We start from the raw sequence: 25,588 nt of genomic DNA, 5'->3' as shown, positions 1-25,588 counted from the left end.
GTTGCTGATTGCTCATGTAGGTTTAGATTTAGTCCTTTTATACAGTTTGTATGCACATAACCTAAAGTACATGCAAGAAGAGGGCCCGCTGGTGCCCACCACCCAGGCAACTCTTCCAACTGTCATTGGTGGAAGTCAGGGACCTACCACATTTATACACACGTTCCACACATGACATCACACATACAAGCATGAACCTTATCTGGGAGACGAAACAAAGCCAGATACTACAGTCCCCAAAACAGACGAGCTTGGCAACGAATGTGAAGTAAAAAGGCTTCACTTGCCTCCAAAAGCCCAGACAGGTTCAAAACAACTGCAAAAGGTTGGAGTGGGTTCCATAGATGACCATGGATGGAAAGCAGCAAAAAGATTAAACCACTGTATAGGAAGCTGCTCATGAACCTTCTGATTTGACCTTTTCCCAAACTGGCCAGCACCTGACAGACTCTGAAATTCCATCTTGCACTTGACTGCTGACCCGAGACTGTGCCATCCTGCAATGGGCAGTGGCACAGTCCCTGCTCCTTCCTGCACTAGGCGGCAAAGTAGTGGCTGCATCACCCGTCACCTGACTGAAGAGCACCCATCTTTTCAGCCAGCACATAGAGGAGAGCAGAAACTACTGTAAAAAACATCAGGACAGGGGACATACTGCTCCACATGGTGTTTTCTCAAATAAATTATGCACAGTAACAAAAGGAGCTTGTAGCGCGTGGGGTGGGTGTTGGTTAGGGTATTGATTTCACAGGTGGTGTGCATTACCTGGTGAATGTACCTAATACCTTCTTCAAACGGTACATGTTATGTCTGAGACAGACATCCCATTTTCTAGAAATCCATGTTTACCTCATTAAATGCATTTCATCATGAACGTGGAAATGCTTGTGAGTGCAGCTGTTAAGAGAACAGAAATGAAAGACAGATTGCTGAAACATTTTATGTTATTAGATTGCTGTCAGCACATCCACCATCAGAAAAAGTAAAAATATCTGGAGTGTGAAATGAACCAAGAGATGGTGAGGTGAGAGAGGCATTGTGGTGGGGAGTGACATGATGGCTGCAACTCCACACCATTCATGTTATTAGCGGCTTGTAATGCATACTGTTCTGTCCAAATCTTCAATTAGAACGTTTAGAGACATAAAACAGTGGGCAGTCTAGAAGAAAGTCTGGATGCCCCATGGATTCCATGTGGGTATCTGACCTTCTTTTGTATACTTAAAATTATGGGGATAAGTAAGTGTTCACTTGTTGTATGGTCTCTTCTTACATCGTTTGGGATTGTTGCACTCATTGCCCCAGGCTCTGTATTTCTTTTGGTACCATTTAGAGCTAAGTTAATAGTTATCTTATTTTATCAGAGTTTAGAGAGCTCAAGTAAGCTGTCTGTAAAGGCTTCCCAGCTCTAAATGGAGAGTAAAGCATGGTGCAAGTTGTAAATACGTTCACAAAGGAACGTTTCCACATTTCCTTGAGAGCTAAGCGGTCTCCAGGCTGCAGAGAGCTATTGTTTGCTTGCTCCAGAGATTGATGGCTTGAACCAAGAAACTCTTCCCCCTGTATTCAGCTGGCTAATTAGTGGCATTGTAAATGCTAAATAGAAGAGGTGATAACGATGAGCCTTGAAGAACCACACAGGCAACTTTAAAATAAATCTGATGTGTTACAGGGTGATAAACCTTGTGTGCTCCCAATCTCTCATGAAGGATTCAAACAATTGAGGGGCTTCTCCCCACCCTTGTCTTGAGGTTAGCCTATTGAGAAAGATGTGGTGGTCGATGGTCTTGAATATTGCAGAAAGGTCTTCTAGGATTAGAACTCCTGAAACAGCCAACATACAAACCAATATTTATATCATCAAAGATAGAAATTGCTACATTGTCTGTTTCCTGCTTTCTTTTGTTTAACCACTTCTTGTTCTGTTTGTTTGTTTATTTATTTATGGCGTAATCAAGATGGGTCTTTAGTTTGACGTATCATAGGGGATGGCTTAGGCCTTTTAAGAACACGATTGTCAGAATAGAACCGTCCAGGAACATTTCAATGCAGTAGTTACCACTGCAGTGTCAAAAGAGAAACTGATAACTGCTTGTATTTGACATGATATTGTTGGGCATAAAGCCAGAAATTTAAAAATGGCTGCAGGGGTAATCCCCCAGAGTTAATTCCTACCTTTTAGCTTCCAGTGACAATATCTGTTGTGCTGAAATGAAGGTGAGGGACACAGTGAAATGTCTCGCCATGATCTGGTTAGGCTCATTTCTTTTCAGACCTGGAAATGGTAGTCGTGGTTTGCCTCAAGAGATGCATATATGCGTTTCTTTTTTTTTTTTTTTAGTGAGCAGTAATAAATCACGCAGCACTTAGGCTGGGGCCATTTCTGATTGAGATGCTTTGGAATTTCTAAATTCATGTAGTACATTAAATAACTCTTTCTGGTATGATTCTGAACAGATAATACGTTAGCTTTAGTTTTGTTTCTCCTTCAGACCTTGTTTCGTAAGACTAACACTCTGCTTAAGAATTGCAAATCTCAGAGTGAGCTATGATCGAAATGTGTCAGTATAATGACAGTTTTAAATGAGGTATGTTGAAAACTGATGATATTCTCACTCCTGCTCCCCTGGATCCTCTAGTCAGGTGGCCAGGGAAAGGCCATCACTCTTGGATCCCGTCGCTGTGGGTGGAGAAGAAAGGGAGGATCACCTAGGTGTAGGGTGCTTTTGGATTGGGAGTGGGATGCCCACTGCAGATACATGGTATCCTCCTTTTCCTATCAAGGGCAAACCTAAGCTTCCCTTGACCTTTATGGGTTACTATAAAGCTGTTCCCCGCATTTCCCCCATGTGACACTTGACAGTACTGGGAAGAGGCGACTAAGAGTAATGAACACTACACCATTTCACCACGTTAGTACTGGGACGAAGAAGATGCCTACCAAGTGCTGTGAGGGTCAGACATGTCCCTTTAATTATGGTCAGGCAAGTCTAATGAGGCGTCCAAACCTGCAGCCTGTCAACGGGCTTCGGGTGTATAAAGGGAGACCGGTGGAGCAGAATGAGAAACAGGGAGGCCTGAGTGGGAGTGCTAGAAGCCGGCAGATATCGCAGAGTACTTGCGGTGTCCAAAGCAAGTGGACTGTGTACTTGCCACATGTCTATGAGCCTCAGTGACAGAGAGTGAGCAGCAGGAGCTGCAAGGGAGCCAGAAGAAGGGAGGACGCTGTACGTGTACGTAAAAAGGCATTAAATTGCCGGCATGCAGAGGGAAACACCCAGCCGGCGTGCAGAGCTCCAAAAGGTGGACTTCCCAGCTTCCGAAGCAGAGAAGAAGTAGCAGAAACTGCCGGAAGGAGATGCAGAGAGCCGGTGAGTATCAGGAGGGTTCTCCTAATGGACCGCAAATAAGTATTGGTCCTTGAAAGTAAGCAAAACAAGTGCATATTAAATACCGAACTGAATGGAAACTTAAAATTATGCAACATGAATGCTTATTGAACACTGAATTGAATGGAACCCTGAAGTTAAGCATAAGAAATACTGAATGGATAAAAACTTTATGGGCCAAGCAAATAAAGAAGACAGCCAAGGTGCCCATGTGAAAATGAATTATAGAAAAGGGCAAAAGTGTGAAAGAGTGTCATAGAAAGGTGGGGTGCAAACAAAACCCCCTCAAAGTGAACTTTTATGAGTGACTGCACTGCAGCAAGGCCAAAGACTGGCAAGAGGTGTGTGACATGTGATGGCAGAGCCAAGAAGCTGATGAGGAAAACCAGAGGAGTGTAAATCTGCACATTAAAGCCAAGAGGCTGACAAAATGGAACTAAGTGAAGGTGACTTGGTACATAGGGGCAAATACTGAAGAACATGTGTGGGCTGGAGATCCTGGTTGCGCAACCTGTAATGGGTGGACCGTTCGTTCTGACAACTGCGCCTAGATGCTAAAAACCAAGTACATTGTGAAAGAAACTAATGGTGAGCATTGTAAGTGGACTGGTGAAGCAAACCAGAAAGAGGCTTAGGTCGACCTCGAGGAGTTAAACTTTGTGAAGAGACTTAAACTGGCATACATGGCGAAGTTAAAGTCCTGGGTAAGGGAACCCTGAGACTTGAGGAGTTGCACGTGTTGTCTTGAGAACAGAGCCTCTCGACCTTTTGTTTATGAAATGTTATTGCTTGGAACTTGGGTAAGGGAACCCTGAGGATTGCCTGGAACTGTATCATCTTGAACTTGAGAAAGGTAATCTTGAGACTTTTGTTGAACTTTCTTACACTTGGGAAAGGGGAGCAGAAAAAGAGCTGCGAGCTGAAAGAAGCTCAGAACTTTGAGTTAAACACTATTTCTTTTATTATTGACATCCCTACTCATTGTTTAGCTTTAGTCTGGAGGGCAAGCATAGGTTTTGGACATAGACAAGTTGAACTCTTTGACTCATACTTTCCTTAGTTTCGTTCAGATAGAGAAATCCCACCTTAGCATAGGGCAAGTTAGGTCTTCTACCATCCTGACATTTGATATCTTTAAGTCTTTTGTCTGTGTCTTGCTTCATGATACCTTCACAGGTGGCATGCAGGAATCCTGTACAACCCAATGCATTTACACCAGAAGAAATAGAATTGTATTGTAAAAACAAAGAATGTACCCACTGAAAAGCACAATAGTAAGATGACTTTCGAAGGGATTGTGTCCTCCGGCGTATTCCTTATCTTTGATATCATCCATTCCAGCTCGCTGGCCTCGGAAAAGATTTTCAGTAGAGGGCGCTGCGCGTCGACGTCCCTCGAGTTGGTGTCCCTCGACAGCCTCCGTATCGGCGCCTACGTCATCATGAGTATAAATAGACTTGCGCAGCGTCCTTTGCTCAGTTCCGTTTTTCCGCGCTTCGTGGGCCTCGGAAACGTAACGCTCGGTTCCTTTCTTCAGAAAAACCTTCTTATTCGTCCAAGATTATTTCCATTATACAATGGCTTCTTCATCCGAATCATCAACCCCTCGGTCCGGTTTCAAGAAATATCTTGACTGTGGGAAGAAAATGTCTTTAATGGATCCTCACAGGATCTGTCTGTGGTGCCTAGCATCAGAGCATCACTGTTCGGAATGTGAGGACTGCATGTCTGTTAGGCAGAATCCTGTGCAGTTCCCGTGGGGAACACTGCAAAAAGATTAAGACTATAGGAGTAAGCAGTAAACCCAATTGGTAGCAGTTTGCACCACCCAGATTTACCTGGTAGCTGTGGCTGAGCAGTCAGACTTCTCTCAAGAAGAGTAGGGCAGTATATAAAGTATACACAATAGGGCTAAAAACACAGTAGAGCAAACAAACACTGACCAGAGCTTTGTATAAAAAGTATATAATTATTTATTTAAAACACACTTTAGGCAATATACTAGCAGTCTAAATCAAAAGCAAGTTAAAACACAGTCAGGTAAAGTAAACACACCTCCCTTAATAACTATTAGACAAGTCAGAATTAAAACACCACGATTTGTTAAACAGAGGTGAGCGCATAACCTGATGGCACTCCAATAGTTCAGTTAAAGGGAGAGAAAAAGGCAGAGCATAGAAATAAAACGGGTCCCAACACTTTTAGGAGTTTTCAGCAAGGGAATAAAGGCAGTATAGACTGTAGAGCCAAAGTTCATAGGCCAGGCCCACTTAAAAGGGAGCGAAGCGAAATGTGCCCAGGATCACACGGTTTAAAAGTGCACTAAAAGTCTTTGCAGAATGTTCAGAAGAGGTTGGGGCGATTCAAGAAGGTAAAGTTAGGAGGTCTGGGGCCAACCCATTTGGCAAGCCAAAGATTTAAGGGTCACTTTGGGCAAACTGAAGAAAGGGAGGCCAGGCAGGACACAGTAATTAAACAGAGAGAAAGCTCCAGCGGTGGCAGTTGGTTGTTTCGACCAGGGGAAGAGAGGATCTCGTCAAGGAGGAAACGTGGAGTCGTTGCATTGCACAGGGATGAAACCAGCCGCAGAGTTCGTCAATAAAAGGAGCGTTCATTTTATTCGCGATCAAAGTGGTAAAGCTTGACTATCCGCCCGCCGGGGTGCTTGGCACGGGCGATTCGACTAAGAGATGTCTTTGGAAGGTGAAAAGGGCGAACTGGTTGGTCCCACCAGCTCAGAGGTGAAAAGGGCGAACTGGTTGATCCCACCAGCTCAGAGGAAGAAGACTCGTCGAGCAGAAGATCTTCTCTTGTCGTCGTGAAAGTGGTGCAGTAGTTGCAGCAGGGCTTCACCGGTGGTGTCGTCGTTGCAGATGGCTCAGCTTCTTCCCTCTTCGGATTCTTAGGTCCTGTTGCGACTTCTGAAGTTCCAGTCCCAAAGGCCCTGCTTTTATGCAGAGAAACCCCCATTCATCAGCCTAGCTGTCAATCACACATGCTAAGTGGTGAGCCGTGCAGCTCACCACGGGGCCAATCAAAGTAGAGTGCGACTTGGGTTGCCGAGGCAAAGCGGGCCAGGGTGACCATTCCCCCCTTCAACCCTCCTGTGGAACCCAGACAGAGTGGCACCATTTGGAGGGCTTCTGTGGAGAAGCCCGCCAAAATAGTGGAACAAAGGGCTCGACCTTGGTCAGAGTTACAGAGACGGACACAAACGCTATTTTAGAAAAGAGTTCTGGCAAAAAGACCCAACCGGGGATTTAATATTAAATAAATAAACCGCGGTATCTTTAACTTTGCACCAAAAAGTGGTGCGTTTAAAATCAATGGGAAAATCCCATAGAGAATATTCCGGTGGAATATTTTGCGTGGTAACCACTGCCACCAGCCAGAAACTCGGTAAGGGGGGACTGGACAGTGCCCCCTTGAAAACAGACCCAGGGGCACTATAATTAACCCCTTCCAGTACTTCCACAATATGATGGTCTGTACTGGTTCTGTTCACAATTTAGGACTAGTAAAGTCAATGGTGACTTTACATGCCCTGGGAGACAGTAGTCAGTCCCAGGGTATGGAGTCTATGTTTGGGGGTCACGATGACACCCCTGTGTTACTGCACTGAGCATGCTTTGTAACACACACATAAAAAATAGATGATCCCCCTATGGAGTAGAAAGAAAACCCTATGGCCCATAAGCACACACAGAGTCGAAGACACTCAAATCATGCCTAAGAGTGGGAGGAAAAGAGTCTCACTCTTAGCAGGAGAAAAAAACAAACCCCAAAAATCCAGCAAAGCTGCTGGGGGACTCATTAGGTTTGGGAAATTAGCCTTATAAGAGAATTCTCCCTAACAATGTCCATGACGCTGAAAGCCTTGAAGGAGCGTAAGGGGAAGTTAGAAAGTTTCTTCGGCTGAGTCGAGACATTTGTCTTCTCGTCGAAAAAAGAAACATTCCCGTTCAAGGTTTCGAAGCGGTTCTCATCAGTCATCGAGATCAAAACATTCTAAGAAGAGACGTCTAGATCACCCTCTTCTTCTTCCTCTACTTCCCCGGAAAGGGTCACCTGCCCCACGAAACACAGCTCTCTGGCTAAGTGGGAGGAATTCTGTAAAAAGATGCTTAGGGTCTTCGAGAAAGCGGCCTCGACCCCCTCGGAGATGTCTAAAGGTGATACCCTGGGTGAAAGACCCATTAAATCAAAACGCAACGAGTCATTGAACCCGGTTAGAGAAGGTAAGCCTGAGCGTCATGAACCCTCGAGTAAAACCATTAAAACTACGTCATCGACGACGTCATCGAAGATACCTTCGACTCACAGATCTGCGTCATCGACGCCTTTGTCGAAGGGCCCTTCGACGCATAAGTCGATTTCAACAACGCTGTCTTCGACGCAACTGTCGACCCGATGAAAGACAAATCTACAACTGTCACTACGTCTCAGGCTGTTGAGGTGTTAGAAGCCCTGGCCACGATGTCGAGGATACCATCGACAACCTCGACGACGCCGAATAGGATTCCAATCCTCTCGAGTGCATCGAGGTCTCTTCAAACTTTTTCGACACCTTTTTCAGGATTGTCGAAGCCTATGACATCCACGTCGACAACCTCGACGTTCTCTCAGGCAGTGACAACGAATTTAGCTCCTTCTTCCCTAGAAATGTGTTTTAAACCATATCCTAGGTCTGACTACTTTAGAGCCTTGTCCTCTATATATGAGGAAGGGGAGGATTCCGACAATGAGAGACCCTTTGGTCTGCAAAGGACTATAATACCCATGCCAGAGGAGTTAATCTCTGAGGAGAACAGGTTAAAGGATCTCCAAGAGTCTCTACATGAGGCAAGTGGTTTAGATACTTCTCCAGACGTAGCGTTTGCTAAACCAGATCCTGGAGAGCATGTTGAGACTCCTTATAGGATTCTGATGGCCAGAATAATTGAATTTATGGGGTGGACTACACCTACACCTTCTTTTCAGCAGGATGACCTTACTGATATTTTAGATAAAGGTCCGCAGGAGGATCCTGTTGTTCCTTTTCATAATGCTCTGCAAAGAAAAATATCTGCTAATTGGGAAACTCCTGAAGTTATCCCTGCAGTAAATAAAAACCTTTCTACTAAATACAGAGTATCAGCTTCAGATCCTAAATATCTGAGTAAGCATCCAACTCCAGAGAGTTTAGTTGTACAAGCAGCGACTTCATCTAACAGTAAGTCGGCATACCTTACTATTCCACAGGACAGGGATGATGAAAGATTTGATGCCATGTCAAAAAATGTTTTTTTCGGCATGTAGTATGGCGCTTAAGTCTATCAACGCCACTTGCACACTAGCAAGATTCAGCCACACACTTTGGGAGTGTGCTTCATCTGCAGCTGACTGTCTCCCAGAAGGAGAAGAGCGGGATGCATTCTTAAACATCGTTAGGGATGGAAAGGATGCACTGTGCGAGTCCCTCCAAACAGGCATTGATTCTGCTGACAGCATTAGCAGGGCCATGGCGGCAAGTACCACAATCCGCAGATTTGCGTGGTTGCAGAAGTCTGGGTTTGCTCCAGATGTGCAAGCCAGACTTCTGGATATGCCCTTTGACGGCACTTCTCTATTTGGAAAGAAAGCTGATGACAGCCTGGAAAAATTGCAAACATCCAAAGCAGCAGCGAAATACCTTGGAGCTGCAATCCGGCAAAATCCAAATCATCCCACAGGTACATCCTGGAGGGGTAGGTCCTTTCGCTTTTACTCCGCATTCGGAAGAGGCAGAGGACAGCCAGCTCAAAGGGCCAGAGACGATTCACCTGTGGTGGACGGGGCAAAGGTACAAAAGCCGCAGCAGCAGGTGCTACTTTACCGTCGGCATCTGCGTCAGCCGCTTCTAAACCCCTCTGAGGTCTCCCCTCATAAGACACCAGTAGGGGGCAGGTTAACTCAACATCTGGCAGAATGGCAGGCTATTACATCAGATGCTTGGGCATTGGAGACAGTTGCCCAAGGTTACTGCCTGCCCTTTCTACACACTCCTCCGAGTCATCCTCCGGGGAACAACTCTTTGAAGCTTCCAGACCCGCTCCTTATGCAGGAGGTTTTAGACCTGTGAGAGAAGGGTGCCATAGAACCGGTACCCGTAGCAGAGAGGAACAATAGTTGGTATTCCCCCTACTTCCTAATACCAAAGAAGGACGGAGTACTGAGACCCATCTTGGACTTGTGAGAATTGAACAAATTCCTCAGAAAAGACAAGTTCAAGATGGTAACCCTTTCTCAGATCCTTCAGGCCCTCCAGCTTCAGGACTGGTTGGTATCTCTAGACCTTCAGGATGCTTATTTCCATGTGCCAATCCAGGTTCGCAATTGGCAACTCTCATTATCAATTTCGAGTTCTGCCATTTGGGCTGACCTCCGCCCCGAGAGTCTTTACCAAGCTAATGCCGGTGGTGGCTGCAAGTCTAAGGAGGGAAGGGATCCACATCTACCCCTACCTGGACGATTGGCTGATCAGAGCAGTATCTCCAGAACAAGCTCAGATCCAGCTAGATTATGTCTGCCACTTCCTTCCCAAGCTGGGCTTCTCCCTCAACTTAAAGAAGTCACACTTGATACCATCGCAGAAACTCCATTTCATTGGAGCAGTCCTGGACACTTCCCTGGGAAAAGCCTCGCCACCAGAGGTGAGGGCTCAAGATATTCTACAGATGGTCACCAAGTTTCAAAATGCCCAACGTCTATCAGCCTTTGACTTTTTGAGGTTCCTAGGCCTCATGGCATCCTGCATCTTCCTAGTGCCAGAGGCTCGCCTGAGAATAAGATCCCTCCAGTGGGCACTGAGAACCCAGTGGTCGCAATTCTCAGGAAGAAAGTCAGATCTCCTACAAGTCCCGGACAGAGTAGCTCGAGACCATCAGTGGTGGGCCTGTCGGGAGAACATCTTGAAAAGAGAACAGTTTTGGCAACCATGGCCGGAGATAACAGTAGTCACGGATGCCTCACTCACGGGGTGGGGAGCTCATGCGAACGACTTGACCATCAGCGGTCGTTGGTCTCTATCGGAGTCCAGACTACACATCAACCTGTTGGAGCTGAGAGCAATCAGACTAGCGCTGAAAGCTTTTCTGCTATCAGTACAGGGAAAGAATGTCCTGATAATGACGGACAACACAGTGGCCATGCACTACCTCAACAAAAGAGGGGGCGTAGGGTCAATGCAGCTCTGGTTTTGGGCAATTCAAGAAGGAATCTCTCTATCGGCAGTTCACCTAGCCGGAGAGAAGAACTTGATGGCGGACGCTCTGAGCAGGCGGAGCACAATCTCCCACGAGTGGGAGCTAGCATCTTCACCCTTTGGGGGAACCGCTCAAGTGAATCTGTTCGCCACCAGCATCAACAGGAAGTGCGATCAGTTTTGTTCAAGGGAATTTCCCCCGAGAGGAGCTCTAGGGGACGCGTTCGTAGTGGACTGGGATTTTCCACATCTGCACGCGTTTCCTCCAGTCCCTGTCATTCCTCAAATGATCAGGAGGTTGAGAAGGTTCCGGAAATCCATGATCCTAATTGCCCCAGATTGGGCCAGGAGAACGTGGTACCCGACCTTCTAGACCTGTTCATCTGTCCTCCGATCGGTCTTCCGTAAAGAGAGGATCTTCTCTCGCAGAAGGGGGGTCAGGTTCTCCACCCAGACATCAGAACCCTCAACCTTCACGCTTGGTTTCTGAAAGGTTGCGATACAAGGATTGGGATCTCCCGGATGATGTAATGGAGGTGTTGCTTTCAGCCAGAAGGCACGCAACAAAGACTTTATACTGCTGCCGTTGGAACAAATTTTGCAGCTGGTGTAGTGAAAAGAATATTGAACCCTTTTCATGTAATACATTGATGGTGTTATCTTTCTTGCTTTACTTGGCAAACTCAAGTCTTCAAATTGGTACGGTTAAGGGATACCTCGCAGCGCTATCTATCTTTAAGCGTACTGCTGAGGAGCCTTCATATTTCAAACTACCCGTAGTAATCCAATTTCTGAAAGGATTAACAAATGTCTATCCAACAAAACCTTTTCAGGTTCCTTTGTGGGACGTAAATCTAGTCTTAAAGTTTCTGATGGGTACTCCTTTTGAACCACTTCGTTCTTGTTCACTAAAGTTTCTCACTCTTAAAACAATCTTTCTAGTGGCCTTAACTTCTGCTAGAAGAGTGAGTGAATTACAAGCTCGATCTTGCAAACCTCCTCATACAATCTTTCATAAAGACAAAGTTGTCTTACAAGTGAAGCCCAATTTTCTCCCAAAGGTGGTTTCTGAATTACATATTACTCAGAAAATAACCTTACCTTCGTTCTATCCTCCTCCCGATCCAGGGAAAGAGGAGGAAAGATTACACAGGCTGAATCCAAGGCGTGCCTTGAGTTTTTATATTAGCAGGCTTGCTAGGATAAGACGAGCAGATCAATTGTTTGTAGGATATGCAGGACACAAATTAGGATATGCAGGACACAAATTAGGATTGCCAATCACAAAACGGACCATTTCAAGATGAATCATTTTGACCATTTTAGAATGCTACAAATTGGCAGGAAAAGAACCCCCTCAACATCTTAGGGCCCATTCAACCAGGGGTATCGCAGCCTCTTCGGCTCTCCAAAGAGGGGTCCCAATTAAAGATCTATGTGTGGCTGCCACATGGTCGTCCGCACATACTTTTGCCAAATTTTACAGCCTAGATTCCTCCTCTAGCCAGGAGACAAGATTTGGGAAAGCTTTGTTGTATTCTGTACATCTTTAAAGGGAAATATTTCATCTTTACTCCCACCTCCTTTTTATACTACTGCTATGGGAGTCAATCAAAGATGAGGAATACGTCGGAGGACCCAATCCCTTCGAAGAACAAGTTACTTACCAAACTGGTAACGTTCTTTCGATGGGATGTTCCTCCGACATATTCCTTATCGCCCCTCCCATCCATCCCCGCAGTAAAACTTCCTTTGTAGTTGCAGCTTACGCTCCTTCAAGGTTACTAACCAATTAATGTAGAGCAAATCTGAACTTCAAAACGGAACTGAGCAACGGACGCTGCGCGAATCTATTTATACTCATGGTGACGTCGGCGCCGATACAGAGGCTGTCGAGGGGCACCGACTCGAGGGACGTTGACGCGCAGCGCCCTCTACTGAACATTGTTTCTGAGGCCAGCGAGCTGGAGTGGATGATATCAAAGATAAGGAATACGTCGGAGGAACATCCCATCGAAAGAACTTTACCAGTTTGGTAAGTAACTTGTTCTTCTAATGGCATGAAGTAACCTACCTGTGGTTCGTTGGGATGATGATTACGCTGGGGTTTACATTGTGAGGAGAAATAGGAGGCAGAATGGGAATATGGAAATTAGCTGGAATGTTGGGGACAGGGTCAAGTCAGCTGGTGTATTAATAAAGAAAGGTAGATGTACTTTTGATCAAGTCTATGAAGGAAATGTCCTGAAACACTTAGGTGTCCCTATCTGGAATCTTTTCATGTCAGCCAGTGTTGATATTGCTGCAGTGCAGTGTTCTAAAGTATGGTGATTTAAGCATACGGTCATCGGAGCGCCTCCACTCCCCTTCAAAGGGCCTCTATTCTGCTCGGCTTGTATAGTCCTTTATCACATTTTGAGTGTATCACCCGCCTAATCCACATAGTACCTTCTTTATATTTTCTTCGTTGTCTGAGCCTGTAATATTCTACTGATTACTTATTAGCTAATGGAATCTCTGTTCAGGAGAAGACGTTGCTAATACCAGTTGCCAATGCTATTAAGTAGGCACAAATAATTTCTAGTTTTTCCCCTAATCAGTGAATTTACACCACAGCAGTACAATAAATCAAAACTGTTGCGAGACATTTGATATTTTAAGTGGAGGCTCTGATATTTTAAGATCACATTAACCAGTTGCCTGTAATAACTGACCTTCTCTTATAGAGTGTACATTGTCATTTAAACTATTTGCTCTTTCAGGCAACCACCTATACCCGCAGAGGGCGTGGAAACTGTACCAACCCTAGCTGCTCTTACAGCTATGTTACGCGGCATAAGCCTCCAAAGTGCCCCCTCTGTGACACCTTTCTCGGAGGAAAGTGGATACCAAAGGTAATGTTTACCCTTTGCTGTTTAGAAGCTGAGAAACTGTACTGCTGTAATATTCTCCCTTTTCATCCAAATGTTTATCTGGGGATCGAAGTGGTGGATGTATTGGGGAGACACACAACTGCCTGCCTTCCCTTGGCCTGATTTAACATTGTTTTGCAAACAACACTGACATTAACTCAGTTGGTGTACTCAAGCTGTTGGATTTATTCAATTCTTGGTGAGGCCACATGGGAGGAGGAGGCACTGCATGGAAGGTTTTGTATATGGGCTGAGAGTGTTTCTGTAAACATGACCCTGATGGCAGGTGTTGGGAAAGATTTCTCTTTTTGCAACTTTCCCTCCATAGTTTCTATGGAACCAGATTCTTTTCGATCTGTTTTTGATCCTGACTTAACTTTTTTTGTAGGGAAGTGAAGACTTCAGCTTCTTACCTTTTGCCCTTTTGTTATGGGGTAACTGATCAGTCCTAGATTTCCCATTTTGACTGAATCCTTGTACTTTTTAACATTGCACACAACGCCTTCCAGTACAGTGCAATGGGGATACTTTTGTATCACCCTATCTTTCTATCCTTGGGATTTTTTGGTTTCTTCTATATGTGCCTAAAGACAAGCTGGTGTCAGCTGATACATTGTTACCATTTTTGCATTATTTTTAGTGTGCTGTAGCAGGTTAGAAGGAGGCAGACACTTGAGGGACATTTTTACTGCGGTGTATTAAAATGTGGATACGGCCCATCTTTCCCTATTAGAGGGATATCTTTGCCTATCTAAATAAACTAAAGGTGCTTGTCAGAAGTCAGGAAGACACAAATGAATATACTCACGGGCCAAACCAGTTCTGACGGACCCTACCACTATTTTTTAAAATTTTTTTTAAAACTTTATTTTTGAGCTTTTCATACCATCGGAAAACATTTGCGCCAACATGGCGCACCCTCCGAGCAACAAAAGAGGGAAGGGAGGGGAGAGAGAAGAGGCAGAAAGAAAAGTGAAAGAAAGAGCAAGAAAAGGGAATAACATAACATTACCCACTAACGAGCCCGTCCAACAAGGACGCTCCCCCCCCTCCTGTGTCCACAAAACAAATATCAATACAGTTTTTGTTGAAGACCGCCTCGATTGAGGTCGGGAATATACAATAGCTCTCCAGTCACAAAGCCCTGTTTCAATTGCAGGTGGTTTCAGAATCAGACGGTGCAGTACTGTTTAGCAGATATGCGACGTACGGCCCCCAGATGTCGGGAGGGCGAGCATGTAAAGGAAGGCTTCTTATGAATTCGCTCTCCACATCTTGACAGTATAATATGTCCTTCTTCCAATCTTCAATTTTTGGTAGTGGGCCGTGGCACCATGCCATGGCGATTCGCCTACGGGCCAGCACCAGAAGAAGTGCTGCTAGTTTACGGGATGTGGGTTGTAGGTGTCTAGTGAGGCCGAGAAGGGCCGCTAATGGCAGGGGGGTCACCTGTTCTCCTATGATGTCTGCAATTGTTTGTAAAACTGAGACCCAGAAGCGCTGAATTCCCGGACAGACCCATGCTAGGTGAAAGAAATCTGCGTGTGGGGCTGCACATCGCCCGCATTGGGTCGAAGTTTCTGGATGATGCTGGTGCTGTTTAACCGGAGTGTAGTATGTTTGGTGTACAAAGTTGAAGTGTATTAATTTATAGCGTGAATTTATTGTGACTTTTTGAGTTTGGTGCAGGATATAAGACCAGTCTTCTGCGTTTATTGGTTCCAGAATGGCGGCTTCCCATTTTTGCTGAGTTTTAGGATTAGGTGTCCCAGTGTCCGTCACGAGGGATGCCCCTGTGCCTGGATGGTATTGTGCAACAGATCCCATGTAGGGGGTTGTTTTGGGAATGTGGGAAACAATTTGTGTAGGGTGTGGCGTAGTCTAAAGTAAAGGAAGATGTCCAAGGAGGTGTTCCCGCCTCTGTCTTTGGCCATTTGTGGGGTGATGAAAGTGCCCTCCAGAAAGAGGTCTCCGAAGGAGTGGAGATTTACCTTATCGGCCCACATTAAGAAGACTTTTTCATTTGTGAGTGGAATGCCCGGGATGTATCTGATTGGCAATAGGGGGGAATATCTTACGGTCACGCCGTATTTAACAGCCATCTTCTTCCAGATTGCATATGTGGACAGGACCGGGTTTAGCGTATTATGCGGGACTGGGGTTTTACTTATAATAACAGCACTAAGCAAGTCCGGTGAGCCCAGGCCTCTTTCTACCTGCACATGTGGGCGAACGCAATGGGACATGTACCAGTAGCTCAGAAAATGAGCCTGGGCTGCCCAATAGTATTTTTCTATGTCTGGCAGTGCTAGACCACCCTTTGCCGTTGGTAGATCTAGGGTGCTATACGCGACGCGCGCAGGTTTGCCTGCCCATAGAAGTTCCAGAACTGCAGACTTGACTTTCAGGAGAAAGGATTTGAGAATTAGAAGCGGAATATTAATGAACAAAAACAAAAGCTTAGGGAGTATGACCATTTTTGTCAAGGAGGCTGTGCCCCACAGCGTTAGCGGAAGCGACTTCCACCTATGTATTCGGTCTCGGATGGCGTTTAGCGATGGCGTTTAGCGTGGATACATGGTTATCTTTATATATCTCGTGGTGGTTACGTGACGTATATATCCCCAAGTAGCGCACCCTTGAGTTTTCCCATTTGAACCCATAATCATCCGCAAATTCAATTGTATTGGGGGGTTAGGGGAAAAACTACAGACTTGGAGTGGTTAATTTTAAGGCCTGACATTTGACCAAACCTTATCACTTCACGTATTACAGGGTTAAGGTTCTCTTGGGGGTTGCCGACGAACAGCATCACATCGTCGGCGTAAAGGGGGACGATCAGTTTATGAGGACCTAATTTGAAACCCCTATGTATTTGGAATTCTCGTAGTTGCGAAGCCAAGGGCTCCATGATGAGGGCAAAGATTAGGGCAGAGAGGGGACACCCCTGACTCGTTCCACGCTCCAATGCTATGCTCGACGACCTAGTGTTACCCAGAGTGATGTAGGACCGAGGGTTGTTATACAACAGAGATACTAACTTAATGAAGAAATTACCCAAGCCCATTTGTGCAAGCGTTGCTAGAATGAAAGGCCATTCCACAGAGTCAAACGCCTTCTCAGCGTCGAGAAGCACTGCCACTGCCTGCTGCGTCGGGTCCAGGGCCTCGATAACACCGAACAGCCGTCTTATGGCAAAGGTAGTGCTGCGTCCCGGGATGAATCCGGCTTGGTCTCCAATAACTAGAACCGGCATTAGAGGGAGAAGCCGAGATGCGAGAATTTTTACAAGGATTTTATTGTCCAGGTTGATCAAAGAAATCGGCCTGTATGAAGCACATTCATCTGCGGGTTTGCCGGTTTTGTGCAGCACTATTATATTTGCTTCACGCAACGTGGGGGGAAGGCAACCTCGCTCAATTGATTCCTCATAGACGCGGAGCAGGAGAGGCGCCAGGATAGTCGCATGCGCCTTAGAACTCTCCGGTGAGCCCGTCTGGTCCCGGCGCCTTGGAGCTCGGGAGAGATTTTATTGCGTACAATATTTCTGCTTCGGTTATTGGTGCGTTCAGTGGTTCTCGCAGGACTTCCTCCACCCAATACAGCTCGGTGTCATCAAGATACTCTTGTAGGGATTTCGAGTCTGAGTTACCCCTGGAACTGTACAAGTTCTGATAGAAGTCACGGAATGTATTGGCGATGTCCTCCTCCGTGTATACCTGCTGCCCATGTGCGTCTTTAATGCATTCCACACGAGTTGGGATCTTGTCAATTGAGAGAAGCCGGGCCAGGAGGGCGCCTGGCTTCTGTCCTTCTCCATATTGAGGGATTTGATGGCCGCGGCTGAGGAATTTGATTTCCCTTTCAGCTGTTTCCCTGAACTTCAGAAGTTCTTCTTTCAGCTCTGCCTGGGTTTGAGAGCTTGGTGCTGTAGAGGCTCTTAGCTCTATCGCCTTTAGACGCTGTTCACTGTCAGAGAGCTCTCTACGGATTAACTTTAATATTCCATTTTCGTTAGCTAGGCATATTCCTCGAACAAAGCACTTCAACGTTTCCCATATGGTGCTGGACGAGTCGACAGAGCCTTGGTTAAACTCTATGAAGGCTATTATTTCTTGACGTAGTTCAGCTGCGAAGACAGCATCCGAAAGTGAGCCCGGCTTGAATCTCCAGCTTAGTCTGGGAACTGTTGTGCCTGCCAGGGAGGCCTCAAGCGTGACCATCGAGTGGTCAGAGAGTGTGCGAGGCAGGATTTGACTCATTCCCCATGAGAACGGACAGTGGGTGGATGCCATGATGTAGTCAATCCGGGAGCTGGTATTGTGAACGGGTGAGTAAAATGTGAAGTCTCTCGCATCGCGATTATGATGTCTCCATGTGTCCGATAGATCAAACACTCGACATATCTCTTGAACTTGAGCGCTGGCCCTGGACGGGTTCCCGGAGATGTTGTGGGATTTATCGAGTTTGGGGTCAATTGGCGTGTTGAGGTCGGCTCCCCATATAATGGTTGCTGTATTGATCTTTCCAAGTTGGGACATCACCCAGTTGAAATTGTCGGGGCCATCAGTGTTCGGAGCGTAGGAGTTTACAATCACCACTTCCCTTCCTGCGATCAACCCTCTCACCAACAGGGCCCTTCCCTCAGAGTCTTTTTGCGAGTCAATTAGGCTGAAGTTCGTCTTTCTGTCAATCGGGATTGCAACCCCTCTAGCATAGGACGAGTACGATGAGAAATATCTATGACACCCCCAGGATTTGGCCCACTGGGGTTCTGTCGCTGGCAGGAGATGGGTTTCCTGGAGTATGGTGATATTCATTTTGTGTCTGCGGAGATACTGGAAAATTCTCCTATTCTTTGCTGGTTGGTTACCACCCCGGATGTTCCAGGTGGCTATTTTAAATGTTGTTGCTGTCATCTAGGGTGCCAGGTAGATTCTCGCTCGACAGGATGTGAGGGTGAGACTGGAATCATGATCCATGAAGGTATCTGCAGGGCTTGGCTTCCGAGTGACCAGAGAAGCGCGGTTTGACTGTTGTGGGATGAGAGAGGGGGAGGCTGAACGTGGCTGAGCCGATAGAGGCAACTTAAGAACGTCAACATCCCTCCCTAACGTGGGAAACCCCCAACACGTCCACAATGTGCCCACCCTTAACTTTAGAACTGTAGCCTTTGCTGTATTTAGGGCACTGGTTGCCGAGCCGGAGGCCACGCGGCCCTGAAGTCATTAAGTATGGGGTTCTGTGGTGGGTTACGTACGTTGTGATGGTTTCAAAAATGGTTGCTCCGCCATGCGGCGTCAGCGACGTGGGCTTATGGCGGGTTCACCCCGTTGTGGATTCGGAACATTGGCTGAAGGTCTACATCCGGCTCGGTCCAGGTATTCGGCAGCCTCTTCAGGTGTGGTGAAGAAATGCGCCTTCCCGTCATGCTGGATATGAAGTTTGGCAGGATATAACATGGAATAAGGGATGCAATTATCTTGCAATCTTCGCTTAATTGACGTGAAGGAACGTCTGTGCTTGTACTGATGATGAGAAATCGGGGAAAAAATTAGATTGGATCACCGTCAAATTGGAGTTTCCCCTTTTCTCTGGCCGCTTTAAGTATTGCATCACGGTCTTTATAGTTGAGTATTCTGGCTATTATCGGGCGCGGGTTCGCTCCAGGGATAGGTCTGGCCGCGGGGATCCTGTGCGCTCTTTCAAATATAAATAGCGGAGAGAGGACCTCCGATCCGAACAGTTCGGTACACATACGTTCGACGTGGTCCTCCATTTTGGTCTGGATTTGCTGCTCCCGAACTCCGATAATTCTGACGTTATTTCTACGGGAGCGGCCTTCCAAATCTTCATTCTTAGCGGAGACGGCTTTCAGTTGGGATTCAAGCGCGGAGACTCTAGGCGGTTAGGGCAGCCGTTCCGTCATCGAGGTCCGACACACGTTGCTCTACGTTATCTAGTCTTTCAGCATGTTGGTCGAGGCGGTGTTGAATACGATCAACTTTGGAAGACAGATTATCCAGCTTGCTCCCCAGGTCACCAATTCCTGCCTTCAGGTCCAGGAGAATTGCCTTGATGTCTGAACCAGGGGGCTGATCCTCAGTGAGTCCTGTGTCCTTTGCCGGAGATGGATGACCACCCCTAGGATCCGTCGGCCTGGTGGAGTAGCCGGCCTCAAAGTTCAGTTTTCTCTGCATCTTGTCTGACTTCCCCATGGTCCGTGCACGTCCGCCCGCCTCCTCTTAGCTTTATATGTTGCACGCTCACAAATATAACGGACCAGAGGCTAAATGCCGGCGTTGGTGACGGCCTCAGGAGCGTGGTTGGTGGTCTGCTGAAGTTAATGCGTAAAGGCAGAGTGCGCTCAAACTGTAGTGAGCTCGGAAGACTCCGACGGCTGTAATGGCCGGGCGCCGCAGCGCTGCGGAATTGACAAAGAGATGGTTGCCTGCAGATGGGCCCAGGGAAGCGTTCCTCAACCTCTCTGGAGAAAGGCACCAATGCAGCCCACACGCGTCTGATCGGCTGCCCTCCAATGAGGATTGGTGCTCAAGGCGTGCTATGGTAAGCAATGTGTGTCTGTTCACAATAGCTAATTCTGTTGCCGTGTGTTATTGGTTCCAGAGGCGGGGGGCTGGAGGACAGAGACAATGGTGTCCATGGTCATGGCCCCTCTCCCAGTTGAGCTTCGTATGGGGCCCTTCAGGGTTGCGGCGATCCAAAGGTGTAAGTGTGCGTTGGCGGACTTGCCACTGTCCGCTCCGTAAGCAGGAAACCCTTGGAGGGGCTCGATTGTATGCACTGCCACCTTCGTGAGGAGGTCCCTCTCCGTATGCAGCCGTGTCCCAACGACGCCCGTGGCTCGCCAGGCCGCGCCCCAATAGCCAGGGGGATCCCGCCCGCTCCACCCGCGGGAGGGGGCCGCAAGGTCCCGCAGAACTCTCGGCAGGAACAACTGCCGTTCGGAGAAGGCGCGCTCCAGCGCCGGCCGGGGCACCGGTGGTTCCTCCCCCGGGCGCGATGTCAGGTGCCGGCCTCTACCGCTCCCCTGTCAGCTCATGTCACGCAGTGCCGGGGGGGGGCCGTGAGTGCGCCGGAAAGCAGGACAGGGCAGCGCGCGCTCGGCTGGGCTCCTACCTTCTCCCCCTGCAGGGCCTCACAGCAAGCCGGATCGCAGACTGCACCGGGGACGGGGACCGATGCGCCTCCGCGCGCACAGCAGGCCCGCACGTCAACCGGTTCCTCCAGGCAGTCCGCCGCGGATAGGTGATGTGGCCGCGGGCTTATGGCTGATGTTATGACGGTCCGTCCCACAGGCGTGCCCCTCCTCCGCACGGCACGAATTGCTTGAATCGGCGGGCCACAGGGAACCACCTCAATCTCCGCCAACTTTCGGAGTTACGGGACCCGAATGGTACCAAAATATGCAGCTCAGCGTCCACAGACAGCACACCGTGCACAGCAGTGAAATTAGGCACCACAGCAGGATGGATGTTGCAGGATTTTTTCAGGGCCACACGGAGCTCCCTAGGAAGCCGCCATCTTGCTCGGCTCGCTAGCGCCCCCTTGACCCTACCACTATTTTAACCAACTTAAAGTACATCATGGGAATGTCTCTTTTCTCCTGGGCATCTCCTATTGAAATGTTCTTTACTCAAAAGTTCTCTTTAGTATGATCTCTATAGATAGTCTCTTGCCACCTTCTGGATAAGGTCTTGACATTGGTTTTACCTCCACTTTAGGGTCTGACTTTGGACAGTTCTCCTTGACACCCTTTCTTATAGTCTGTTCCAGACTTGTGTGTCTTTCTGACTCTTGTATCCCAGCCATTCTTAGTACGGGTGTACACGCCCCTTAGTGTACCCTGCCCCCCCCCCCACCTCAAACCCCTCTTCTTCCGGGGGTTCTCACTTTGATTATCTCTCCTTTTTTATCTGGTTGATTTGATTTCACTTCCCAATTATACTTTTTCTCTCTGGTTTCCTCCACTCTTTACTTCTTGAACCATGGGGTACATTTCCCTCTTCTCAGGGCAGGGGTGCCCAGTCCTTAATGACTCAGCAGAAAATTTCTGTCTCAGCCTCTGCAGGAATTTTCTCGTACCACATTTCCTTTGTTTTTGAATGTTTTAGATTTTTTTGTTTTCTTACACTGCTTCCCCCTTCCAGCCTCGCTATTCAACCCTCCTGCTGTAACAAGCTGAGCACGGGCTAGATTATTACAGGGTTGTTCATCTACAGTTACACTGGTACAACTGTTGTATGCCCGAGCATTGGTGATTGTTGGTAGGTCCGGAGTAGATATAATCAAAGCTACAATTTCTAATGCACTAAACAAATCACTGCGAGCCAGGTTAGCCCCACTGTCCCCCAAAATTATGCACAGAAGCATTATTAGCCCCAGGGGCAGCCCCCACACTAGATTCTGTGTTCAAAGGTGTAGCAACAGATAACACGTCCTCGTTTGCGTCACTCTGGTTTAAGCATGGTGGAGAAACAATAGAAACGTCATGCCTGTTCATGAATTTAGAGTTTAAGCACCTCAGAACTGACTTAACATCTTGCATATGTTGGGTAAGAGTGTTCTATGATCTGTCCAAAGATTTCAAAACATAATTCGGGGCAGACATTGATGGATCTTCACGCCCTTTAGTGCAACACTTAGTGGTGGCAATAAGTGAATATTCCCACTGAGATCGGTCCTGTTCATTGCATGGTCCAGTTGTCTTTCATGATCATCCAAACACGACCTTTTGCTGTTTTCCAGCTCATGAGACGAATGCCTGAGGGAGGTAGAACAATGCTCTGAACCAGGGGGCACACAAACTTGACCAAAAATGTCCAGAGATTTTTCCAACTCGGTTGGCAAGTTACGAGCCAATGTGGCTTTAATGTCCCAAAGTTCCAACGTCCCCAAGTTCCACCATCATGCTTTCAGGTTGTAGTAAATTTGCCGGGAGGCTGGCCTGCCTAGCCAGTTCTTGCGATAAGACTGGTACAAGAGTAGACATATCCGAAATAAAGTCTGTTTTTAAATGGTCATCAATTGGATTAACAGACGTGCCAATAACCTCGTCCCTTCCCAGCCCCCCTGGGCTTAAAAGAACATAAAGTTTCGCAATACCATCCGGTAATTTAACAAGATAGCTAGACCTCATTTAGGGTTGTTAACATCCCCATTACTAGAGAAAGATTTACTCCTTTCAGAAATTATTCCAGGCAGTTCAGGTCAGTTCTCATTGCATCCAAGTGGACGGCCACAAGTTAGCCACCAAACTTGCTACGTAAACCATATTTCTGATGTTTGTTAATCTGCTTAGAATCACATGCTGTGCATAGTCCGACATCCAGTGGTCACTGCGGAGTATTGCATCTTGTTTTTTGTAGTCGAAAAGGGGACGTTGACAAGACGTGTCTGTAACACTATCCCTATAGTGACGTGCAGTGTACCCACAATCACTCACGCGTCGAGGTCCCTCAGATTGTTTTCTTCCGCCCAGATATTGGTCGCCTTTACGCGGAGCTCCTCGAGAGACATTGCAAATATTCACTCAACCATTTGGTAGTTATTTAGATATTTACTTGACCTTTGGTCGTTATTTAACGTTGGGTTCCTCCTTCGACGAAGCTGTTCTCCGCCGACAAGATCTTCGACGGCTGTGCCCCTTCGGCATCGCTGAACACCTGGCCTGGCCTCGCCAGCCTCAAACAGTAGGGAGAGTGGGGTCGTGGGACATTTCTTGCTTCTCTTTAAGAATGCCTTTCTCTTTCCCCACCTTTTCCTTCGGGGTTGTTATCACGTCTGTCCGTTCCCTCAGCTATGGAGAGGACACCCTTTAGGTTTTGCTCGCGCTGCAAGGGCAAATTCACCTGGAAAGACCAGCACAAACGGTGCAACCATTGCTTGCCCCTCGACCACAAAGAAGAGGGTTGTGCGGCCTGTAAGCTTCTTAAGCCTAAGACTTTAAAGGACCGCAGGGTCAAGAGGTGGGCAGCCTATGCCATGTCTAGGTCCGATTCCTCACCCTCCGCCGAAAGTGGCGAGGAAAGTGATAACCCGACCTCCACATCAGAGGTTGTACACCCCTCTAGGGGGCGGTCACGCTCCTCGTCGTCTGTCCCCGGCCCCGACAAGCTTGGCTCACGCCCTGCTTATGGGGATGAACACTCCGGCGACACAGACGCACACAAGCACTCACATAAGCACACGACCCACGGCTCTTCCTCGCCGAAGACGAAGAAAGCATTAGCGTCAACGGAGACGCAGGTCCTACCAGCGGCCTCCACAGACCGTAAGGGTCCAAAGCCCCCCTCGCAACCGCAGACGCGACCAGTGACTGGGCTACCCCCAGATAAAGGTGCCTTCACCAAACCGCGAGACGATGTGCCCCGCCAGCGAGCGCCCGTCGACGTAGAGGACGCGACACCTGTAACGTCGAGGCCAGAGGAACCCTTGACAGACCATTTAGTCGTCAAGAGCCTGGTGCGTATTGTTTCCACCGATAGCCAGAGACGGACGGCGAAAGAGACGCCGAATACCGCTCGCAAGGCCAGGGAAACAGGAAAAGGGACGGAAGGAAGGCAGGAACCGCCCCCTCCGTCGAAAGGGACTCCTAGCCTACTAGAAGGCTTTTCAGAAGGCAATGGGAGCTTATCCTCAACATTATGGGATAGGTCAAAGCGTTTACAGGCCAAAAGCCTTCACTCAAACCCCCCCCCCCCCCCCCCCCACCCCAGACCGCTCTGGCCTACCACAAGGGACCTTAGAGAGACTCCAATTTTGCATGGACAAATTGGAGAATTTTATGTCTACCCAATACCTGCCCACACCCAAAAGACCAAGAGAGGGGCCTCAGAAGGATCCTAGGGCTAAATACCCTAGGCTGTTTTACCCCCCACAGGGGAATGCAGAGTTTTATGACCTCACTGAAGAGGACTCCCACTTTCATGAAGATGAGGAGTTCTTAACTAACGAACAAGAACAAAACATAGACCAGGAAGGTTTCGAGGATGACCCAGACATGGGTGATGGGGGCTTTGAAGAAGACCCAGAAGAAGGTGCTTCACAGCCCTGGCAGTCCCCATCAGCGTCTACAGACCACGACGCCCTAAACCTGCCCCCCCCCTCCAAAGACTCACCAATCAGGAATACGTCACCTATAGACGATCAACCTACCTTTAATGCAATACTACGCAAAGCAGCAGCACATTTCGAAATTGAGACTGGGGAAATTTCTCCTGAAATAGACTTTGTGGAAAAGATCATCAAGGAGAAACCCCCTGTTGTCAAACCATTCCCCTCCTTGCCTCAGTAAAGAGACAAATCATTCCTTCGCTATCTACACCCGCATTGGTCAGAGGGGTCAACCCAAGGATAGAAAAATTATTTAGTCCTTCTCCATCGGACCCATTATGCATCAGGGGCCACTCAGTACTGGACTCCCTAGTAGTAACAAATACAAGAAAAAGGTCAGGGGTCCCGCTATCAACCAGCGAGGCACCTCCAGATAAAGAAGGTAAAAAGCTGTATGCCCTAGGTAGGTTTACAGCCTCGGCAGCCTTTTCCACCAGGATTGCCAACAACAACTCCTTACTGGCAAGTTATGCAGATGCCCAATGGAGCAAACTATGCAAGGACATTGAGGAGGTACCTGAACCCCTAAAAACTTGGCTTCTGGCCACGGTTACTGAGGGAACCTTAGTCAACCAGAGCATCATTAAGAATACTGTAGATGCTGCAGAAACTGCTGGCCGTTCCCTAGTCCAAGGAATCCTCCTCAAACGTCATTTCTGGCTACGTAATTTGGGGTTTAAACCCAAAACACAAGCATCTCTCATTAACAAACCAATAGAGGATGCCAACCTCTTTGGGAAGGCGGTGGATGACGCACTAGAGACTGCAAAAAAGGAATTTGACACCATTAAGACCATAGATCAGATTTCAAGGTATCCCAACAAGGGAGGTTATGGAAACAGGCGCTTTTTTCGAGGCCATCATCATCATCAACAGCAGCAGTACTCTGCAGGCAACTGGTCCTCGAATCAAGGAACCAGTGGACAATA

At 47.6% G+C, this 25,588-nt stretch overlaps 1 protein-coding gene across 3 annotated transcripts in view; it reads left to right on the top strand.

The window, feature by feature from the left end:
- The window catches only part of HMGXB3 (HMG-box containing 3), a 1,885,602-nt gene that overhangs the window by 495,275 nt on the left and 1,364,739 nt on the right, over positions 1 to 25,588 (top strand). For all 3 annotated transcript variants that reach the window (XM_069654075.1, XM_069654073.1, XM_069654076.1), the window contains one exon: positions 13,374 to 13,505. In XM_069654075.1, the coding sequence (XP_069510176.1) occupies positions 13,374 to 13,505 (132 nt within the window). The remainder of the gene's footprint in view (positions 1 to 13,373; positions 13,506 to 25,588) is intronic.

The sequence above is a fragment of the Ambystoma mexicanum genome, chromosome 3q (assembly GCF_040938575.1).
Source record: "Ambystoma mexicanum isolate Mex_15411 chromosome 3q, UKY_AmexF1_1, whole genome shotgun sequence".
Lineage (NCBI taxonomy): Eukaryota > Metazoa > Chordata > Amphibia > Caudata > Ambystomatidae > Ambystoma > Ambystoma mexicanum.
The sequence above is the reverse complement of the archived record's forward strand: the minus strand, read 5'-3'. Positions and strand labels throughout refer to the sequence as shown.